This window comes from Mytilus galloprovincialis, chromosome 4 (genome assembly GCF_965363235.1).
Source record: "Mytilus galloprovincialis chromosome 4, xbMytGall1.hap1.1, whole genome shotgun sequence".
Lineage (NCBI taxonomy): Eukaryota > Metazoa > Mollusca > Bivalvia > Mytilida > Mytilidae > Mytilus > Mytilus galloprovincialis.
Window position 1 is genome coordinate 95,358,897 of NC_134841.1, and position 23,783 is coordinate 95,382,679.

Here is a 23,783-nt window from a genome sequence, read left to right on the forward strand (position 1 = left end):
ATAATGATATCATTCCGTAGTTGTGTATGAAATTGTTTTAATCAGTTCCAGTTGTTTTAAAAGTTGTTAAACGTTTAATACATTTGATAGATTTCCAAGAATATTCATCAACTCCGAAGACACACTTGACTACATTCGAATTCTGTACCGCTGAATATTATGATGAAGATTAAAGTTAATCGAAGATGCTTTCCTATGTTAAAATTTTAATGTCACTCTTGCTCTCAATATGATATGTTAAACGTTTTGTCAGCAAAATTCATGTACGCTATTTACTATATTATAAGTCTTAGATACACCTATGATAAAGTTAATCTAAATGGGTACACCAAGATATGATTGTAAATGCAGAATGACCTTTATCAATAATATAGGAAAGGGCTTATCAGTGATATTACCATAAGTATGAATAAGCATGCTACATGTGTTTGATTTGTTGCATATAATTTTTGTAAGGTATATAGTGCGGACAAAAATTCTGATCTGATATACATAATGTTTTGAAAAAAATTATTATTCATTTTAGGAAGACGGAAAAACAAATTGAAACAACACGTTAAAAATTTCCTATATCCGAAGTCCTTATCATTTTCGATGTTAAGTTTAGATTTTCCAATATATATTGGTCTACAACATCACTCAAGAATTACTCTTTTTCGAAATAACCATAAGAAAAACAACAGTATATAAATCAACTGAGCGTTAAATGATAAATGCAAAAAATATTTAGTATAAATAAGTAAGCCAAGATTAAAAGAATAAAAAAACAAACTAATACAGTTGGTAAAATATTGGTACATTTGCATAATGTTACAAATGTATTTTGTTGATCTATAATACTTGTCAGTTTTTAATTTAGAAGGAACCAAAGATATGCAAACTTGTTATTGCAATGAATGTACTAATAAATGACATACACCTGATATATTTATGTTATCTTATTACCATACATGTTCTTTAATAAATATACATCACCATTCAACTTTTATAACAAAACAATAAAAAGATGACCCTTCCGAATGTTGTGAAACATATCAGTCAACGATGTTTAAAAGTGTTTTAATCTTAAATAGATAAATAACAAATACAGTTATAAATGACACTAATGAAATGACCAGAAACAAGCAATTTGAATAACAGTGAATGTGTACAAATACTTCAATAATGAGGAATATCCCTCATACTGAATTAAACATGTAATGCATATCAAATGTCACTAATAGGTATTATTTGTCAACAAACCACGATGACAATAACGGGTAAAACAATAGCAACCAATAATTGATGACAATAGTTTTCTATCATTGTGGTTAACCTTGTTTTAAAAGAACCAACTATTACACATGTTAATCATTGTCAAATGTCTATTTCATAACTGATTATAACAAAACATTTGGTCAGAGATTATGATATATAAAGCACAACAATCACAAAGTACCACAAGGAACACACCACCATAGAAAGATACAAAGGTAAGCAGTTGCTATACTTTAAAATGTATGTTTCGTGTTCGTTTTGAAGATATTTGGTACCCGTATATTTCGCATTTTGTTCTTTTTAAATAAGTTTCATGAACTTTTGACGCCAGGATAAGTTTTACCTTCTTATATATTTTCAACTAACTTTGCATTTTACTCGCATCTTACATCTTTGCTTTTCATTTACTTAACTATATTTTCTATCGTGCTGATTGGCCAATGTTTTGAAATTTCAAATACATTAGCATTAGTTAATTATACATGAATATCGTTTCAGAATCGCTAAACATGACACCAATAGTATTGATTTGTTTAGCCCTTGTCGGACTTGTGGCATCGGAGGCTGGTGAAAAAGGATATAGTCCCAAATATAACCTGAAAACATACGGAAATCCATTTGGACCAGGTAACATTGGTAGTAATGGATTTCAAGGAAATGGTGGATTCGGATATCCGATTAATGGCAGATTAGGTTATGGATATGGGGGATATTCAAACAACGCTTTAGGTTACGGTTCACCATTAAACATTGGCAGATATGCTGGATACAATGGATATAGTGTACAAAGTAGATATCCTGGATACGGGTATTTACATGGCAGAGGATTAAACGGATTCAGTGGTAATGGAAATTACGGTGTTCACGGTAACGGAATAGGACCTTTCATTGGTTATGGATATGGCCGAGGACTTGGAGGAAATAACAATTTAAATGGTTATGGAGCATATGGTATCAATGGGGCATACGGTGGTAGCAATTACAGAACATACGGTGTTGGTGGTTTAAATGGGTTTGGATCATATGGTGGATTAAATGGTTTTGGATCATCTGGTATTGGTGGTTTGAATGGTTTTGGATCATATGGTGGGTTAAATGGTTTTGGATCATATGGTGGGTTAAATGGTTTTGGATCATATGGTATTGGTGGTATAAATGGTTTTGGCGTCAATGGTGGACTCATAAATGGAAGACGAAGTCTAAGTGGATTGAGTAGTTTCGGTAAATTTGGAGGTAAGTAATCCTACATCACCAAAGGTTGTTTTATAAATGTGAAATTTCGTAATAATGATACAATTACAATTGTTAACTTGTTACTTGTGAGGGTTTCATACAAAATGACATTCGTTCGTCCCTTTGATTGATTTTAGATTGATGTTACGATACACGAATATGAGTAAAAGTAAATCGTGATAGGGCGGAAAATGGTAAAATATTTTGTTACAATATTGCATTAATTAATTATACTTGACTGTATAGAGACTTTATCAATATTTCTACACGAAGACTAAAACATAGCAATGTATAAACAAATGGGCATTGATTTGAAAGGTTTGAAGAATTTGAAATAAGCTGTGAAATTGTACGGGACAAGTCGATTTCCATAATCTTACGCATTTTTTCGTTTTATTTGAAAGTGATTTAGCTTTATTTGATACAAATTATCTGAATGAAACATGAAAAACTAAAAGAAAAGAAGGTGATGTACGGAAGAATAAGAAAAGATATGAACAACCGTAGAAGACATAAAACTGAAAATTTGAGCAATTTTAGCGGAATGTACATTAAACAAAATCTTTTGAGAATATGAACTGAAATCTTCCTTTAATAATGCAATGAAATCACCTTATTATATCAACATTATTTTCATCATTGCAGGTAAAAAAGGAACATATTAGGATCCAAGAAGTCCATGAAGAATTGATGTCGCTGTTTTACAGATTTTTTTTTATAATGGTTTATGAATATTAAAATAAAAAGAATTATAAATCTCTTTCTTCTTGATTTTTCAAGCAAGTCCTGTTTTCTATAATAATTTTAAGGATGTATTCTTCTGACGTTTCAGTCTCGTTCAGTCTCGTTGAAATCTCATTCTTGAATTATTTCCAAAACATGTGATACAAGTGGAAAATATCAATGAATTTTAAAAATATTATAATCAAACATAACTCTGTGAAAAAATTGGGTGTTTATAATGAACGGTTTTTGAGTAACCCAGTTTTCAAGTTTTACGACCAATCAAGTCAGTATTTTTAGCCAAAATTTTGAGAAAATGGGTGAGGGATACAAACAATGTTTTTACAAGAATTATGTACATCCCATATCATTTTGGTCTTTTCAAATTTCTTATATATGTATTTTTTCAATCATTTGTAACAAAAAAAGTTGAAATAAATTTTGTTCTTAAAACTGAGAAAAATCACAAAAATAGACAATTGGCACCATGGTAAATTTAACACAAAAAAGCGTCAAAATATGATAAAACTTTCTTATATTAACACCTACCTATTGTTTTTCTAAGTAAACTTTATTCAGATTGGTCCACTTCATCTTTATAGAAAGTATGAAAAAAAGTTTAATTGTGGAACTGTGATTTTTTTCACGATAATAGCCCAAAAATAGGTAAAAATCGTTGAAAAACGGGAAAATCATCAAAATTGGGCATTTTCAAAGGGCCGTAGCAAAAAAAAAAAGAAGTGCATCACCCTATGATTTTTTCTTCACCAATTATTTTGTAACAGTCTTATAAACCCAAAAAACAGGTTAAGAAAAAAAGTTTAATTCTAGAAATTTTTGGCTCCTCAGAGGTGTACATCCTTAAAGGAAATATAGAGATATAAACAATTTAATTGAAATAATTCGTGGACGAATTAGTGCGACCAAAAAAGGTAAAATGAGAAACAAAAGCGAACAAGACATTCTCGAAAAAAAGCCTCATTCAACATAATAAACCATACTTATCACATGGACATGAAAGTTCCTGTTCTTGGCGAGGTTTACCTTATATCATATGGTTTTCTCTTAATGAATGCGACAAAATTTGATACATCTATTCTGTTGAACTGGAGACAAGATACAATTTAGTCTGTCTTTTATCTTGACATACATGTAGCAATTGTCAATGAGGATCGGTTGAAAACAAAACATGACGACGAAAGAAATGATTTCAGCTTCCCAATTGTGAACTTTTCATTTTTATGTACCAACATTCTAGGACCGCAAGCATATTGAGCACATATCTCCCAGTTAAAACGATATGATGCCAGGACTTGAATTTTCTATCATGATTTCTAGACAGACGTCTCCTCAGAAGAAATCTTTGAAACCAAGGGTTCTAAGTGGTGAAGTTGATATCATCCTTTCGTAATGGTTATGGACTGAATCACGAGTTGGTTTTATGGAATATCCGTTTCACAGGTGACAACGAATATGTTCCAATTGCCAACTACAATCCTGCTATCTTGTCCCCGAATATGACCTAACTGCCTAGGTACTTTGCGTTTAGAATTTTACTCTGCATGTTTGTTACTTTACGTTTTACAAAAATACAGAAACTAAATCAAATATAAAATACTGAATGCTTTCCATTATTAGACGGTAATGTTCTTTGGCCATATGGTGTGAATATTTTATAAGCTTATTCCCTTTACATGATATGCTTTACCGTTAAGATTGTAATGTGCACTGATAAATGATAAAGTCAGGGACTTAGTTACCACAATTAACAAAACATGTTTACTTGTTGATTTTACATAAATACACAGATTCGATGAGGCAGCCTTGCTGCATGGTGGTGTAGAGTCTTTATGACAAACAGAATATCACATTATTATTTTGGCAGTCACTTTATATTTATAGCATCAAAATGTAGATTTGTTTCTTTGAAACTTAACTGTAAAAGGTCATGCTTTTTCACGACTGATTGTGACGTTGAACACAAAGTATAACCGAAGGGAACACATCAACCAAAAGAGGAAAACAACGAAACAACAGAACACTGAAGCGACACAAAAAATAAACAACAATGCAATATACATAGAAATGAGCTATTAGATAACAACCACCATATTCCTGACTTGGTGCAGGACATTTAAGAAAAAATATAAGACTGGCAACCATGCTTTTTTATAAGTTGAAATCATTTTTGAACTAGCTTATTGCAGATGCGAAACACTTCTGTGTTGTTCATTGTAGATAGACTTTTTATGTTTTCTTTAAGTATTCAGTGATGTCGAAGAAAAGAGGACGGGATATGATAATGAATAGTCAGCAAGAAAAAACTTTAAATGATCCGTTCAGTCGAACAAAAACAGATAACAACTGCAAATTCAGAATTCATTGCGTGCATTTATTATTTTTGTAGATTTAACAAAAATGCGAGAAAAGATAGCTTTTTATGAAGAATGAAGAAAGATGCGAAATAAATCATTTTTTGAAAAATCTCCACTTAGATAAATGTATCACATATAGGAATACGAGTTTTTATTACTGCGATACTCACCTAGTCGCATCATTCGCAATAATAAAAACCCTGCAATAATTTCTGAATTCGCTGTACCCTCTCTGATAAAATAATCAAAGCAGTGCATAATATTTTACACGTAATTAGAGAAGATTGGTCAACATGAAAATCAAGAAAAAGATGAAAACAAAACACAAAAACCATGATATTGTACTAAGATAGACGACGGAGCATTTACAAACACGTCAAGGTATAAAAAATGTTTTGAATGAAAAATAAAAACAGATTAAAAATGAGACTCGTTGCCGAATTCAAACCATATGCGCAAAATCACGGGTGCCACATGTGAAGCAGATTTACCCTCCCGGACGGACTGAGATATTCCACAGTGTTTTGTAGGGTTCGTGTGGGTTAGTCTTTAGTTCTCTATGCTGTTTTTTTATGTAGTATTGTTTGTCTGTTTGTCTGTTTGTCTTAGATCATCCTCAGGTTTTGGTTGGGTTCGTGTTGTTTAGTCTCTAGGTTTTAATGTTGTGTTTCATGTACTATGGTTTGTCTGTTTGTCTTTTTTCTTTTCTTCCCTCTTTATGGACACAATCATGAATTTGTTGATTTTTATGATGATTGTTGAAATTTATTAACGACACTTTTACCACGTCAGTTAGATTGTGGTTTGACATTTATGTCGTCTGTCTGCTAATTACCGAACGTGATCATTTTCGAATATATTTTTGTATGGTTTTGTTTCACTTCAGTTTTTTTTCTTGTTCTGTTGTTTTGCTCTCAGAGTTGATGTGTTTCCCATAATTTTATTTTGGAACCCGGATATGTTTTCTCTCAATTTATTTATGAACTGCGGCATGTAACTGTTGTCTTTATGTAAGGTTTAACTTCATCTTTAGAAGCTCCTACTTTTCGCGGATTTCCATAAAGGAATAAGAAAACAACATGAGGTCAGCACGGTGGTTTTCATGGAAATAACCACTGTCTATTGGAAACAATAGCTTGCATGGCTCAAAGGAACAGATCAATCATCCTGATGATGTGAGTTTCAGGGAGTCTTTCGTGTAAATACGTTTTTCATCACAACATTTGTCTTTTTGTTATTTACACACATACACGATACTACAAATCTGATTAACAGAAACGTCGCAATAAATAATAACACAGATCTTTTGATGTTTTTAGGAAGCAAATTTTTGAAAAGGATTGTGCGAATAAAGAATCAAGACTAGATATTATTCCGTATCCTAATATGACGTGCTTCAATCGTTTTGTGGATAAACACATGAACTAAATCCAATAAAATGTGTTTGCACATGCGTATATTGGCTACTGCAGAATAATGAATTTTATTAAATTGGAATGCATTTAATATATTTCATTAATTTAAAACACTTTTAAACTCTAAAATGATTCACAATTGTTTACTAATACATTTATTATGACTATAATGTGTTACAATTCGCAATTGACATATTTGACCAAAACCACTCCGTCTGAACAATTCCATTGCCAGTCGTTTGCTTGTTTACAAAAAAAGGGAAGTTCATGGAAGAACCCACACAAACACTCTACACTTAGACACATCGGACAAAGAAATCACCTTAATTGTCCTAATCAGAATCAAAATAATTGATGCAAGTTATACTTTATTGTAGTTTTAACATAGATAGACATTATATTCGTATTATATCAGCCCTCATTATCATTCGAGCAAAAATAATCCCGAATATAATGCCTACACATGTTAAAACAACAATAAAGTATAGCTTGCATCAATTAATTCTTAAGTCGTATTTTACATGTTTATTATTCGTTTCAGTTGTTTAAGTTTTGTAAAAACGGAACCAACTCAGAAATATGACAGTTGTTATCCACTCAATTGATGTGTTTGAGTTTTTTGATTTTGCCATATAATTTAGGACTTTCCGTTTCGAACTTTGTTAAAGTTCGTTTTTTTTTGGTATTTAACTTTTTATTACTTTTAATGGATTTCCAAGCATATTGTTGAATTCAAAAAACACACTTGACAAAATGCGAATTCTGTACGACTTAATATTATGAAAAAGATTCAAATTTATTGACCGATTAATCCTAAGTTAAAATCTAAATGTCAGTCCAACCTACGATATCTAAAACGATGTGTCAGCAAAACTCATGTATGGTATTTACCACGTTATAAGTATTAGATACACCCATGAGAACGTTAACCCGACAGGGTGTATCTGATTTTAACCAAGCCATTATTGTCAATACAGAGTGATAGTTTTCAATAATTTTAGGAAGGACCATTTGTTATTGACAAGCATGATACATGCTGGGTATTCTATTTTGTTTAACGACGTTTTGGTGTAGGTTTACTTGTTCAATTTCCTTTTTATTGGATATACAATATATGTTTAGAGCGTAAAAGTGTTTGAGTTGTTGCCTTTACTTGTCTAATGCTGTTACTCAAGAAAGAGTATGACAAAAGACTGTTTTTCCTCCTAACAGAGACTTAAGGGATAAAAAATAATAAAAAGATGACAAACGGCCAACGTCATGGAAAATAAACTAATAATGACCTAGATACAAACACCAGTAAGCATTGTATATTAAACAGTTTATTTAATGATACGAGCACATCAGCCCTAATACGGATAATTCGGCATGTGTAACACTGATAACGTCCCACTGTCGATATACATCAAGAGTTCATATTGCTTATCGAACAGGACCAATATGGAAAAAACAGGGCCAATACGGATAAAAGCTGTATTGGCAAATGGGCTAATACGGGACGTTTGCTTCCGGTTTCAATTTTCTAACGCCATTATTTAACTTTTGGGTAATGTTATACATAAAATATTTGTATAATCATAATATAAAAAAGGTTCAATGATGTGCAATGTTTTAACGTCTTTAAGTCTTGCAACGGAAATAATTCACAGCCTTTTCGAGTACGACTTACGATTATTGACACTGTTGCATTTCCTTTAATCAGTCATCAGATTCATATCGCGAAGATCAAGACAGAGTAAGTAGTTAAACTGTCTGATTTATTCTTCCCAGTTACTTTATATTTGCTACATAAAATGAATGGTAATAGCATTTGATTAGGTACTTGGAGACGACAAATCAGAATTTTCATCTGACAATGGTGACAAGAAATTCATTGAGATAAAAGCAAAAAGCGGTGACGAATTCAGATATGAAATGATTTCTGTATCTTCTTCACGGTAAGTTTCTTTATTTATTCTTATTAAAAGAATATGAATCATTTATTAAAAGTGTTATGAACTTGCTGTTTCTGTATTGGCCCTGTTATAGAATCTTGGTCAGCTGTATTAGCCCCCCGACTCTTTAAGTCTCGGGTCCAATACAGCTAACCTCGAATCTATAACAGGACCAATACAGAAACAGCAAGTTCATAATATAGTATTAATGAATTGGTGTTTTTATAATGGCCCTGTTATATGTCCATGGTCTGTTATAATGGTCGAGGAAGTCTGTAATGGCCCGAGGCAACGCCGAGGGCCATTACAGACATCCGAGGTCATTATTACTGACCGAGGACATATAACAGAGCCATTATAAAAACACCCATTTCTTAATACATTTATTAACCAACTGAATAAAAGTGTATGTGTTAATATACCAAATATCCAAGATATTAAGTTGACAGAAGTTATGTGTTGAAAAACAGGAGGAACAGTGATCCCTATATATGGTTCTTAAATGTTATTTGCTGGTTACTTAATTAAATAAAATACAAAAAAGTATTATACTCTTTACAACTTAATTTTGTTAACTTTATTAAAAACCCTAACTGTGCTTTATACAGACAAACCGGGCATTAATACAGGGCCATTACAGAAAAACAGGGCCATTACAGAAAAAAAAACAGGGCCATTACAGAAAAACAGGGCCATTACAGAAAAAAACAGGGCCATTGCAGAAAAACAGGGCCATTACAGAAAATATGTTATTTTTAATAACCAGTCATTTTTGGCAATAATGTACTTAGTTGGTTAATAACACTTTGTTATGAAGACGCAGTTGTCATTTAGTTATCTTAAACATGCTGAAAATGTCAGTATGGCATACATTTCAGGCTAAAGACGGTCACATTCATTTAAAAAGTATTCTGAAAGCAGACTATAGAATTATTTCAGGTTTTGGGAACGAGTAGATTATCACAAAGTTCATTTCTTGACCATGTTGACGACCTCCTAATTTCACGATGGTACACATCGATTTTATAATTTGTTTCTGCATAACACATACAATGGCAGTACCTTTCCAATTACTATTTATGTGTTGCGTCTCATTTTAAGTTGTAACGCTTTATAGTGACTGAAAAGGGTAGAAAAAATCATTAAATAAGAAAATGCTGAAGACACCTGGAAACAGCACCAGATCATTATGTATTGCATCTAATAAAAAGAAACTAGCTGAGATTTGGATAGTTCCACTTCAAGAAAAATATTTATCTCTTTTGAAATGAAATTAAAAAAAATATTGTAACACTGTAGTTAATTAATAAAGATACTATTACGTGTATTTCTGTATTGGCCTTCGGCTTCGCCTCAGTCCAATACAGCAAGCGGACCAACAACAAGTCCAATACAGAAATATTTACGTAATAATATCATAATATGAAACACATCATAGGAAGAACTACGGGTTTGATGTGGCCTAATTCTTAACTCTCTGGCAGCAATTAAAAAATGAGGATATTTTCGCAGTTCATGAAAAGGATTATAAATACAAAAATCTTTAAAAGTGTTAATTTTTAATAAATAAATCGCAAATATAGTATTAAAAGACATTAATGGAATGTTTAGACATTCATGGATGCAAGTGAAAGTGTACGAATACTTAAATAAACGGGAAATTCCCCTTACACAGAATTACACATGTAGACTGAATATTAAATATCACTAATAGGTAAATTTCGTCAACAAACCTCGATGATAAAAAACGGGTAAAACAATAGCACCCAATAATTGATGACAACATTTTCTATCATTGTGGTTTACCTTGTTTAAATAGACCCACTATTACACATGTTAATCATAGTCAAATGTCTATTTTATAACTGATTATAACAAAACGTTTGGTCAGAGATTATGGTATATAAAGCACAACCATCACAAAGTATCACAAGTAACACACCATCATAGAAAGACACAAAGGTAAGCAGTTGTTATACTTTAAATGTATGTTTTGTGTTAATTAAGAAAATTATGTTTTTCATATTTGGTATATTTCGCATTATTTTCTTTTTAAACTTTTGACGCCAGGATAAGTTTTACCTTCTTAAATATATTTTTAACTTACATTCCATTTTACTGACATCTTTGCAATTCATTTACCTAACTATATTTTCTGTCGTCCTGATTAGTCAATGTTTTGAATTTTTAAATAAATTATCATTAGTTGATTATAAATGAATATCGTTTCAGAACCACTAAACATGACACTAATAGTATTGATCTGTATAGCCCTTTTCGGACTCGTGGCATCAGAGGCTGGAGAGAAAGGATATAGTCCAAAACATTACCTGAAAACATATGGAAACCCATTCGGACCAGGTATTATTGGAAGTAACGGATTTCAAGGAAATGGTGGCTTCGGATATCCATCTTATGGAAGATTAGGATACGGATACGGGGGATATTCCAACAACGCTTATGGTTACGGTTCACCATTAAACATTGACAGATACAATGGATATAGTGTACAAAGTGGATATCCTGGATACGGGTTCATGAACGGAAGGGGTTTAAATGGATTAGGTGGTTATGGTAATACCGTTGTTGTCGGTAAAGGTATCGGACCTTTCATTGGTTATGGATACGGACAAGGACTTGGAGGAAATTTGTATGGATCAAATGGTATTAATGGAGCATACGGTGTTAATAATCATGGATCATATAGTATTGGCAGTATCGGTGGTTTGAATGGTTTTGGATCATATGGTGGTTTGAATGGTTTTGGATCATATGGTGGTTTGAATGGTTTTTCATCATATGGTGGTTTGAATGGTTATGGGGCATATGGTATTGGTGGATTGAATGGTTTCGGATCATATGGTGGTTTGAATGTGGTTGGATCATATGGAAGTTTGAATGGTATTGGATCATATGGTATTGGTGGTTTGAATGGTAATGGTATTAGTGTCAATGGTGGACTCATAAATGGAAGACAAGGTCTAAGTGGATTGAGCAGTTTCGGTAAATTTGGAGGTAAGTAATGCTTTATACCCAAATAAAAAAAATATATCATTTGAATACGAAATTATATAAATATAATACAATTACAATTGTCAACTTGTTACTTGAGAGGGAGTTTCATACAAAATGACATTCGTTCGTCACGTGGATTGATTTAGATTAATGGTCTGACAGACTAATATAAGTAAAAGTAAATAGTAAAACATATCATGTCGCATGATGAATGCATAAGATAATTATTTTAGGATGATCGGAAAATAGAAAATGTTTTGTTACAATATTCAATGATTGCTTATACTTTTCTCTTTGGAGACTTTATCAATATTTCTACACTAAGACTAAAGCATAACAAGGTATAAACAAATGAATATTGATTACAATGTAGAAGGTTTGAAAAGTTTGAAATAAGCTTTGAAATTGTACGGGACAAATCATTTTTCATTAATTTTGTGCATTCTTTTCGTTTGATTTGAAAGTGATTTAGATTAATTTGATACCAATTCTCTAAATTAAACATGAAAAACTAAAGAAAAAAAGGAGATTTACGGAAGAATGAGAAAACATATGAACAACCGTAGTAAACATAAAACTGAAAGTTTTAGAAATTTTTACCGGAAAGTACATTTAACTAAACCTTTGTGAATATGAACTGAATTCACAGCTCCTCCTTCAATAATGAAATGTAATCAACTTATTATATCAATATTGTTTTCGTCATTGCAGGTAAAAAAGGAACATATTAGGATACCAGAAAACCATAAAGAATTGATGTCATTGTTTTACAATTTTTTTTATAATGGTTTATGAACATTAAAATAAATATTAATCTCTTTCTTCTTGATTTTTTTTCATGTACGTTTTGTTTTCTATAATTCAATTTAAAGGAAATATAGAGATATAAACAATTCAATTAAAACAATTCGTGGACGAATTACTCCGACCAAAAATTAAAATCAAAACAGAGGCCAACAATACATTTTCGAAAAAAAAAACCACCCATGCAACATAATTAACCTTACTTATCACATGGGGATGAAGTTACTATTCTTAGCAAAGTTTTCCTTAATTCATAGGAGGCTGACTTCATACAGGAATTTCTGATGAAGAAAGAAAAGATGTTGGCAGTATCCTTTACAGTAGTATACTTTTGATCAAAATTCATAAATAGATTGAGAAAAACAAATCCATGTTACAAAGTACAACCGAAGGGAACACATCAACTTTAACAGGAAAACAACGAAACAACAGAACACAAGTGAGTGAAGTGAAACACAAAATAAACAACTATGCAACATACATGAGCTATTAGATAACAACCACCATATTCCTGACTTGGTGCAGGACATTTAAGCAGAAATATAAATCTGGTAACCATGCTTTTTTATAAGTTGAAATCATATTTTAACTAGCTTATTGCATTTGCGAATTCTTCTGAGTTGTTCATTGCGGATATACTTTTTAAGTTTTCTTTAAGCATTCAGTGATGTCGGAAAAAATAGGACGGGGTATGGCAATGAATGGTCTGCAAACAAATAACTTTAAAATGACCAGTTCAGCCGGAGAAAAACAGAAAACAACTGAAAATTAAGAAATTATTGCGTGCATTTATTTTGCAATTTTTATAGATTTAACAAAAAAATGCGAGAAAAACTATTGCGATGTTTTAGAATTGAAGAAAAATGCGAAACAAATCATTGCGATTTGAAAGAAATCTCCACTCAGATAAATGTATCATATTTAGGAATACGAGCTCTTTTTATTGCGATACTCACCCAGTTGCATCATTCGCAATAATAAAACCCTGCAATAATGTCTGAATTCGTAGTACCCTCTCTAATAAAATAATTAAAACAGTGCACAATATTTTACACGTAACTAGAAAAGATTGGCCAAAATGAAAATAAGAAAAAAGTGAAAAAAAAACACTTAAACCATGATATTGCACTAAGATCTACGACGGAGCATTTAAAAACACGTCTTCCAAATGTATAAAAAAATGGTTTTAATGAAAAATTAAGAAAGATTAAAATTGAGACTCCGTTAATTAGACTTGTTGCCGAATTTGAACCATATACGTAAAATCACGGGTGCCACATGTGAAGCAAAAACTGTTTACCCTCCCGGAGCGAAGAGATCCTCCACAGTGTTTGGTAGGGTTCATGTGGCTCAGTCGTTAGATCTCTATGCTGTGTTTAATGTAGTATTGTTTGTCTGTTAGTCTTAGATCAACCCAAGGTTTTGGTTGGGTTCTTGTTACTAAGTCTTTAGGTATTTATGTTGTGTTTCATGTACTATGGTTTGTCTGTTTATCTTTTTTCCTTTTTAGCGATGGGGTTGTTCGATTTATGAGTTTGAATGATTCTCTGGTATCTTTCACCCTCTTTATGGACACCATCAGGAATCTTTATGATGTTGGTTAAAATTAATTATCTACATTTGTACCACGTCTGCTTAGATTGTGATTTGACATTTATGTCGTCTGTCTGCTAATTACCGAACGTGACCTATTCTCGAATATTTTTGTTTTGTTTCATTTCGTTTTTTTTGTTGTTCCGTTGTTTTCCTATTAGAATTGATGTGTTTCTAAAAAAATTAATTTGGAACCCGGACATGTTTTCTCTCAATTTATTTATGAATTGCGGTATCCAACTGTTGTCTTTATGCAAGGTTAAAGCTAATTTTACCTTCATCTTTCTCGCGGATTTCAATACAGGAATAAGAAAAAAAAAAAAGCATGAGGGCAACATGGAGTTTTTCATGTAAATAACCACTGTCTATTGGAGAAAATAGCCTAAATGGCTCAAAGGAACAGATCATTCATCCTGATGATGTGAGTTTTAGAGATGCCTTCTTCTAAATAATATTTTCTATCACAACATTTGGCCTCTTTGTTATTTAAACACATACACGATACTACAAATCCGATTCACAGAAATGTCGCAATGAATAATAACACAGCACCTATGATGTTTTTAGGAAACAAATTTTTGAAAAAGATTGTGCGAATAAAGAATCAAGACTGGATATTATTCAGTATTATTATATGACGTGCTTCTTTCGTTTTGTTGATAAACACATGCTAGAAATCCAATAAAATTTGTTTGCACATACATATATTGGCTACTACAGAATAATGAATATAATCAAATTGGAATGCATTTAATATATTTCATTAATTCTAAACACGTTTAAACTGTTAAATAATTCACATTTTGTTAATAATACACTTATTATGACTACAATGTGTTACAATTCACAATTGACATATTTGACCTAGATACAACAAAACCACTCCCTCTGAAAAATTACGTTGCCAATTGTTTGCTTGTTTACAAACAAAAAAAAGCAGGTTCATGGAAGATCCCACACAAACGCTCTACACTTATACACATCAAACATAGAAATTACCTTAATTGTCCTAATCAATATTAAAATAATTGATGCAAGTTATACTTTATTGTAGTTTTAACATGGGTAGGCATTACATTCGTGTTATTTTAGCACTCATTATCGCTGGGTCAAAAATAATCACGAATATAATGCCTACCCATGATAAATCTACAATAAAGTATAGCTTGCATCAATTATTTCTGAAGTCCTATTTTACATTTTTGTTATCCGTTTCAGTTGTTTAAGCTTTTTTAAAAACGTAACCAACTAAGGAGTATGACAGTTGTTTATCCACTCCTTTGATGTGTTTGAGTTTTTGATTTTGCCATGTAATTAAGGACTTTCCGATTCGAACTTTCCTTATAGTTCGTTTTTTTGTTGTTATTTAACTTTTTATTACATTTCAAAACAAACTTGACAAAATGCAAATTCTGTACGACTTAATATTATGATAAAGATTAAAATTTATTGACCGATTAATCCTAAGTTACAATCTAAATAGCAGTCTTGGTTCCAACATACGATATGTAAAACGTTGTGTCAGCAAAACTCATGTATGGTATTTACCATAATATAAGAATAAGATACACCCATCAGAACGTTAACCCGACTGGGTGTATCTGATTTTTTATAAAGACATTATTGTCAATGCAGAGTATTCATAAACATTCAGCTTTTATAATAAAACGATAAAAAGTGAACATTCAGTTGGTTGTGAAAGATATCAATAAACGATCTTTAAAAGTGTTTAATTTTAAATAGATAAATAGCAAATACAGTAATAAGGGACATTAATGGAATGTTCAGACATACAGAATTTCTATACTAGTGAAAGTGTACGAATACTTAAATAAATGAATGAGGAATTTCCTTAAAACTAAATAACGGATTAACCAATTATTTGATTTCTTCAAAAACATTTTAATAATTTGATTACTATTGAATATCGTTTCAAAACCAACAAAAATGACACCAATAGTATTGATCTGTTTATCTCTTTTTGGACTCGTGTCATCGGAGGCCGGTGAAAAAGGATACAGTCATTAGAATCCAAGGAGGCAATGAAGAATTGATGGCGATTTTCTACAAAATTTGTTTATTTTGTGTATTCTGGTTTATAAATATTAAAATGAATATTAAATAATTCATTGTACTCGGATTATATTTTGCAAGTTCTGTTTTCTCAAGCTCAAACACATCAAACGAATGGATAACAACTGTCATATTCCTGACTTGATACAGGCATTTTCTTATGTACAAAATGGTTGATTAAACCTGGTTTGATAGCTACCTTAACCTCTCACTTGTATGACAGTCAAATTTTATTATCCTTATAACAATGTTCGAACAAAACAACTACAAATTATACATGATAGGTAAAATGTCAAAAATATAGGTACCGCAGTCAACATTGTGTTATAATCTTAATCACTATAAAAACAAACAAACGTGTAACGAAGAAGCACAAAATGGTATATAGAAAAGGTATATTAGCAAAAATGAAACGCAATAATACACAAAAAAAGCTCCAATAGGACAACAACACAATGGCGGGATGTTTTCAAAGCAACGTCATATGTATCAAAGAAACACAAAATGGCATATAGACTAGGCACATTAGCAAAAATGAAAGACAAGAATACAAAAATTATCATAGAACAATAACACAATTGCGGGATGTGTAAGTACAAAACCACTTCATATGTATCAAGGAAACACAAAAAGGCATCAAGACAAAGCTCATTATTTAAACAAAACTTGATAACAATAGGAGATGAAGCTATGTGAAATTAGAAATGATATTTTATAAACAAAATGAAAGGACCTGCTATAAAATCTTAATCTAACTCTGGTTGAAGAACGTTTTACTACAGTTGCCTTTATTTACCTTCACTGATTAAATAGCGGTCAAGAACTTAAAAATGTGCTTTTGAAAAAGAAACCGCACAAAACGAATCTTTATCTTGGTTTTGCAAATACTGCAACATTACACATATTGAATACAAAAGAAATTCTATTTTTGGCTGCATATGTTCTTTAGCCATACGGAGGTTATAATTGCAAGGTAGTTCGACTTGTTCAGTATATATATCCATATAAGATAATGAATGCACGAAATATATTTGTAACTGATAAAACATCGGGAATTTCGTTACCAAAATTCATTAAACACGTTTTTTTTTATCAGTCTGGTTGGTCACATGGTTTTAAAACAACATGGCCGCAATACTATATGTTATCATGTGTTTTATAAGGTTTCAAAATATCACATTTTGGAATAGAAAAAGGTCACACTGATTTATACTATAAAGCAGACAATTATATTGGTATTCTTAGATATTAAATTGCTGAAAAACTAACGAGTGAAGACATCAAACCATTGTTTCGGTCAAACAGTTCACAATGTTTATCTTTTGAGAAGATATTTATATTTTACATATAAGAAGAAATGAAAACCAATACAATAAAAACACTTTAACTTTGGTGTCTTTGTAAGTAGTAACTTAAACAAAGACAATGACTTATACTTATAAGAAAACAAATCACTTGAACAGAGGATACTTTGCAAAATTATAGCTCATATTTAAATATTGTTCCCAACAATAAAGATTCCAATCCCACGGTACATAAATGTAGAAAATTAATAGATAAAAATGGAGGATTTCCCTTTTGTAACTTAGCTTCTAAGGAAGTATTCAAGGTTCACGTCTTAAGGTTTTCCAAAATATAAACATACCTTATAAATAATAAGGCTGTTGTCTGGTTTGCTTATTTTTGATGGTGTCCATAAAACGTATGAAGTGCTCCATACCCTAAATGTACTAATGATACGCGTTATATTTCCCATCACAAGAAACCATTCGAGGGATATTCATATTCGAAGAGAATAGGTTTGTAGTGGTATTTAACTTAAACGTCCAAAAACTAACTGTCATATTTGTACTACAAACATTGAAACTAAATGAAATATATAGTATACTGAATAATTCCTGGACGGTAATCTTCGGCCATTCGGTATATTTTCCAGCCTGTAAGCTGTGCAACGTATGTATGGCCGTTGACGATTTTAAGAAAATTTCACATTTCGATAAGACGTGTCACGGTACTTGTCTATCCCAAATTCATGTATTTGGTTTTGATGTTATATTTGTTATTCTCGTGGGATTTTGTCTGATGCTTGGTCCGTTTCTGTGTGTGTTACATTTTAGTGTTGTGTCGTTGTTCTCTTCTAATATTTCATGTATTTCCCTCGGTTTTAGTTTGTTATCCCGATTTTGTTTTTTGTCCATGGATTTATGAGTTTTAAACAGCGGTATACTACTGTTGCCTTTATTTAAGGGACGAAATATATGTGTGATTGATAAATTAAAAAATCAGGGATTTCGTTACCACTAATAACTAAACACCTGTACTAAAACCTTTCACATTTTCAAAGATTTGAAAAGGCATTCTGGCTGGTCATTTAAAACCCTTAAAACAAATAGTATATCAAATTATAATTTTGCCGGGTATGTAATTTTTAAAGTATGTACATTTAAATCTGCCTCATCAACACTTAGCTGTAAAATGTTATGCTTTTGGCAGATCGATTGTGACGTCGTACACTACAATATTGGAAGGCTACTGATTTATATATAAGCATCGGACACATGATGGATTTATAATTAGTTGGAATAAATTTGAACAAGCTTTCAATATTTGCGAAAACCTGTGGTGTTGCTCGTGACAGAAATTCATTTTGCGACAATTAATAGTTAGTAAGAAGAAAATTAAAGATGATAAATCGAGAAAAAACAGGTAGGTACTCCTAAAAAAAAAATTAAAACAGGACAGACTATTTAACACGTAACCGGAATAGATCGATCAACATGAAAACCAAGAAAACAAAAATGGTAGTGCAAATAATTCTGTAACTTTTAATAATGAATTAACCAAGTTCAAATGTCAATCATTTATCAAGGCGATTGTTTTAATCTGCTAAATCAATTAAAACCGAATTACAAACTGGGAAAATGGCATAAAATCCAAAAATGGAGCCAGACCAAGTGAGACGACAAGGCAATTGTGTATTGTATGGACGCATCTAATTGTTCATTCGATTTTCTGCAGAGCTAACTGCATTTAATATCTTTTAATGGTAAAAAATGCACGTAGTATAACAACCAAGTTGTAAACTTTTCAATGAAAGGATATTAACAAAACATCCAAAATGTGAGGGTTAATCAACATTGCTAGCTTCCTTTCATTCTAAACTCGCTGCTCTTGGGCTTTCATTAGTTACTACTTCACTTATAGTAGCCATTCTACTTCTTGTCGAATACGGTGATGAGTCATATTCATTAATAAGGAATCAAACAATATTTAATTGATTGATTTCGCCTACTTAACTCTTACACCTCACTGAATTCATAAAAGATTGGGCATGTGAATGATCATAAATTCAAACTTCAGCAATTAAAAAAAATGAAGATCTAGTCTTAAAGAGTGAAATCACAAAAATACTGAACTCCGAGGAAAATCTCAAACGGAAATCCTTAATCAAATGGCAAAATCAAAAGCTTAAACATATCAAACGAATGGATAACAACTGTCATATTCCTGACTTGGAACAGACATTTTCTTCTGTGGAAAACGGTGGATTAAATCTGGTTAATGAGCGCTAAACCTCTCACTTGTAAAGTTAAAACTATTCTGAATATAACATATCTCATATATATAGAACATACATATATGTGTAGTATCAATGTTAGTCCTTCGATGGATTAAACCTGGTTAATGAGCGCTAAACCTCTCACTTGTAAAGTTAAAACTATTCTGAATATAACATATCTCATATATATAGAACATACATATATGTGTAGTATCAATGTTAGTCCTTCGTCTGCATAATTATGTTGAAATTTTTTTTTACACAAGGCTATGTAAATACCTTTTATTGAACTAGTTGATATCGGTATTTTGTTCATCGCAAGAAACAATTCGACAAAAGTCACATTCGACAAAAGCGTGGATTTGGCTTCCATGATTAAAGGAAGAGTAAATGCTATCTAATTTGACCAAGATAATCTGTAGTATCTTTTATTTCAAGCTCAATAGGATTGGTGCGATGAGCATGGTCAACTATAACTTTTATATGTAGTTGGTATGGGTTTTACTAATTGTTAATGGCTGTACAGTAGCATATAGCTGTTTACGTCATTGTCAAACGATCTCTAATTATACCAAATCATCAAGTTTTCAATTTTAGGTATTCAGTGATAATTGTTTTTTTTTACAATAGACACTCATTTAAGGATTCTGCTAAGTAAAGGCAACAGTAGCAGTAGTATACCGCTGTTCAAAACTCATAAATCTATGGACAAAAAACAACATCGGGGTAACAAACTAAAACTGAAGGAAATACATGAAATATTAGAGGAGAACAACGACACAACATTAAAATGTAACACACACAGCAACAGACTAAGCATTAGACAAAATCCGATGAGAATAACCAATATAACATCAAAACCAAATACATGAATTTGGGATAGAAAAGTACCGTGACACGTCTTATAGTAATGTGAATTCACACTCAAATATAGGAGAAAACAAACGACACAACGGAAACACAACGTAAAAATATTACACAGACAGAAACGAACTATGATATAACAATGGCCATTTTCCTGACTTTGTACAGGACATTTTTAAAGAAAAAATGTGTGGGTTGAACCTGGTTTTGTGGCATGCCAAACCTCACACTTTGATGGCCTTGTCAAATATAACATTAAAATGACAAAATAATAATACAGGACAACAATACAAATAAATAGGAGAACGTATCAGGTAAAGAAACACATGAATAATAAATAACAAAAGGCATCAGGCTTAAAATTCATTACGTCAAAAACGCGCCTCGTCCAAAAAAGACTTACCAGTGACGCCCAGATATAGAAGTTCGAAAGTCAAAAAAGGGGTACAAAGTCGTACAGCTCTGAGGATCAAAAGTTGAAAAAGGTTGTGCCAAATACGGCTAAAGTTTACATACATGTTGAATCGCTCATCTCAATTCACCAATGCAAATTAAGCACTACTTAATATTATGATAAAGATTAAATTTAATGACCGATTAATTCTATTTGAGAATGTTAATTTCACTCTTGACTCCATTATGATATGTCTAAATAACACGTTTACTTGGTAGTTTTCTTTTGACTGAATATACAATGTTTAAAGGGATAAAGAGTTAACTTTAAGTTTTTAAAGCTACGCTTCTGTAAATGTATACAATGCAGTTTTCCATAGAAAATCACTTTGCCAATAAAGCTGTACCACTTTTACAACGAAGTTTTGTAAAAAAAAATGTATCCTAGAACGGAATGTTGAAATGCACTTCCTTTTTATTCAACGGTCAAAACATAGGATTTTGGCGGAATTTGTCAACATTTATATGCCCCGAACTTCTATGAGTCTATGAGTTTAAAATTTTACTAAAATATTTACTACTGCTATTTTTACTTTTGAGTCTTGTTTATAATTCAATTTACGTCAAAAACATGTGTTTGTAACATTCCCAAATTATTTCTCCATGAGTTAAAACATAGAGATCATATCTGGAAACCATTACGTAAAAAAACCCAAGTAATCTACAAGGAGGCGTTGCTTGACAAACAGCTGTATTTCCAAAGTGCAACCTTAAAGAGTATATATGGCGAACACTAAATTCTGAATCAGAATTTTCTGAAAAATATATTATTCATTTAAGCTAAAAGAAAAAAGTATTAAAACGACACATTATAAATTTCATGTGTCCGACGTGCTTATTATTTTTTAAATATTTTTTTGATTGTCACATATATTTCGCCATCACTGGTAAGACATTTTTTGTCGAAAAGCGCATCTAGTTGCAAAAAAGGTACCGTCAATGTTGTTACTAAAAACAAAGGTATGATAAAAGTCTTTAGCTAGTCATTAAAAAAGAAGCAAACAAATATTGAATGGAATTTTAAATTCATGAGTGGACTATATCCTTTCAATGTCATGAAGAAAAACGAAAAACGTCCAAAAGACAAACCAATATAAAAACACATCGTATGATATAAGCAATAAAAACATCACTAAAAACCGGGGATATTGTCAGGTGCTACGGAAAGGCGAGTATATGCTGCTTAACATATTTTAAAATCTTTGACAAAATATGAACAGTTTCCGAATCTTATGTACAACAATAATGCTTTCATAAAAAAGATATTTATCTGTGAGAAGAACATCTTGTTTTTGGTGGTGATGTGTCATAATTCTACGCTCATCGACAAAATACAGATATTGTCGCAGTTTAAAAAAAAACGTTTTATAATTGATGCAAAAAATACATAAATTCTGAGATAGATATGTAGGACATAATTAAAAGAGACGAGTGAATAAAAAGATTTAGAATAATGTTTGTAAATTTACACAATGTTATTTGTTTGAATAATATTTTTCACTTTTTGATAAAAAAATTACCAAACACGTGGTTCTTTCAATCAATAAACTTACAAGTGAAATTAACCTATAAGATTAAAGTCATTGTTTTGCCATAAATATCCTACATAATAAATCAGCATTTTAACAAAACAATAAAACGTGCACATTTAGCTTGTTGCCTAATATATAAGATAACGGTGATTAAGGATGTTCGCTACTCTGTTAAAAAATAACAAGCTTTTTAAAAGACTATTATGAATTGATAGTATATTAATAAAGAAACTCAAAAAGTAGAAAAAAATGGAAGGTCCGTGTGCTCATTTTCCAGATATAAGCCATTGAAAATTCGGCGGGAAATAATTCTCTCTAGATTTTTCATATATTTAACATTGGCACCTTATTTGTTTCAAAAACTATGAAAAAATAACAAGAATTTTATAAAATTTTGAAATATGGCTTTTTAAACTTTATGTAATAAAATTATGAAAAGAAAAGTAGGGGTTAGTGGCCAAATTTTATAATGACAATACATGGATAAAACCAGAGGATTCTGAAAATCTGGCAAAAAATCAAAAAATGGAGGAGCCAACATCCTTAACGTGTTTGAAGTTTGAATGGATAAATGTTAAATACGGTATTAAAAGACAATAATGAAAGGTACCACTATATGACACAAAAAAAATTAAATATACATGGCTACAGGTGAAAGTATAAGAATACTTAAATAAAATGAGGAATTTCCCTAAAACTAAATTACACATGTAGTATAAATTAAATATTATTGATAGGTGAAATTCCACAAACCACGATGATAACACCGGGTAAAACAATAGCAACAAATAATTGATGACAAAATTTTCTATCATTGTGGTTAACCTTATTTAAATAGACCCAAAAATGTTAATCATTGTCAAATGTCTATTTTATACCTGATTATAACAAAGCGTTTGGTCACGGATTATGGTATATAAAGCACAACAATCACACAGTACCACAAAGTACCA

General features: G+C 31.3%; 2 protein-coding genes across 2 annotated transcripts; both read left to right on the forward strand.

The window, feature by feature from the left end:
- Positions 1-1,449: 1,449 nt before the first annotated feature.
- On the forward strand, positions 1,450-3,213 carry LOC143070853 (uncharacterized). The gene is made up of 3 exons (XM_076244971.1): positions 1,450-1,472; positions 1,756-2,490; positions 3,136-3,213. Exons 2-3 carry the CDS (start codon positions 1,767-1,769, stop codon positions 3,153-3,155), a joined length of 744 nt encoding a protein of 247 aa, XP_076101086.1. The 5' UTR covers positions 1,450-1,472; positions 1,756-1,766; the 3' UTR covers positions 3,156-3,213.
- A 7,558-nt stretch (positions 3,214-10,771) lies between these two features.
- LOC143073484 (uncharacterized) lies at positions 10,772-12,770 on the forward strand. Its single transcript, XM_076249069.1, has 3 exons — positions 10,772-10,899; positions 11,170-11,952; positions 12,664-12,770. The coding sequence occupies exons 2-3, from the start codon at positions 11,181-11,183 to the stop codon at positions 12,681-12,683; spliced, it is 792 nt and encodes a 263-aa protein (XP_076105184.1). The 5' UTR covers positions 10,772-10,899; positions 11,170-11,180; the 3' UTR covers positions 12,684-12,770.
- The last annotated feature ends 11,013 nt before the right edge of the window (positions 12,771-23,783 follow it).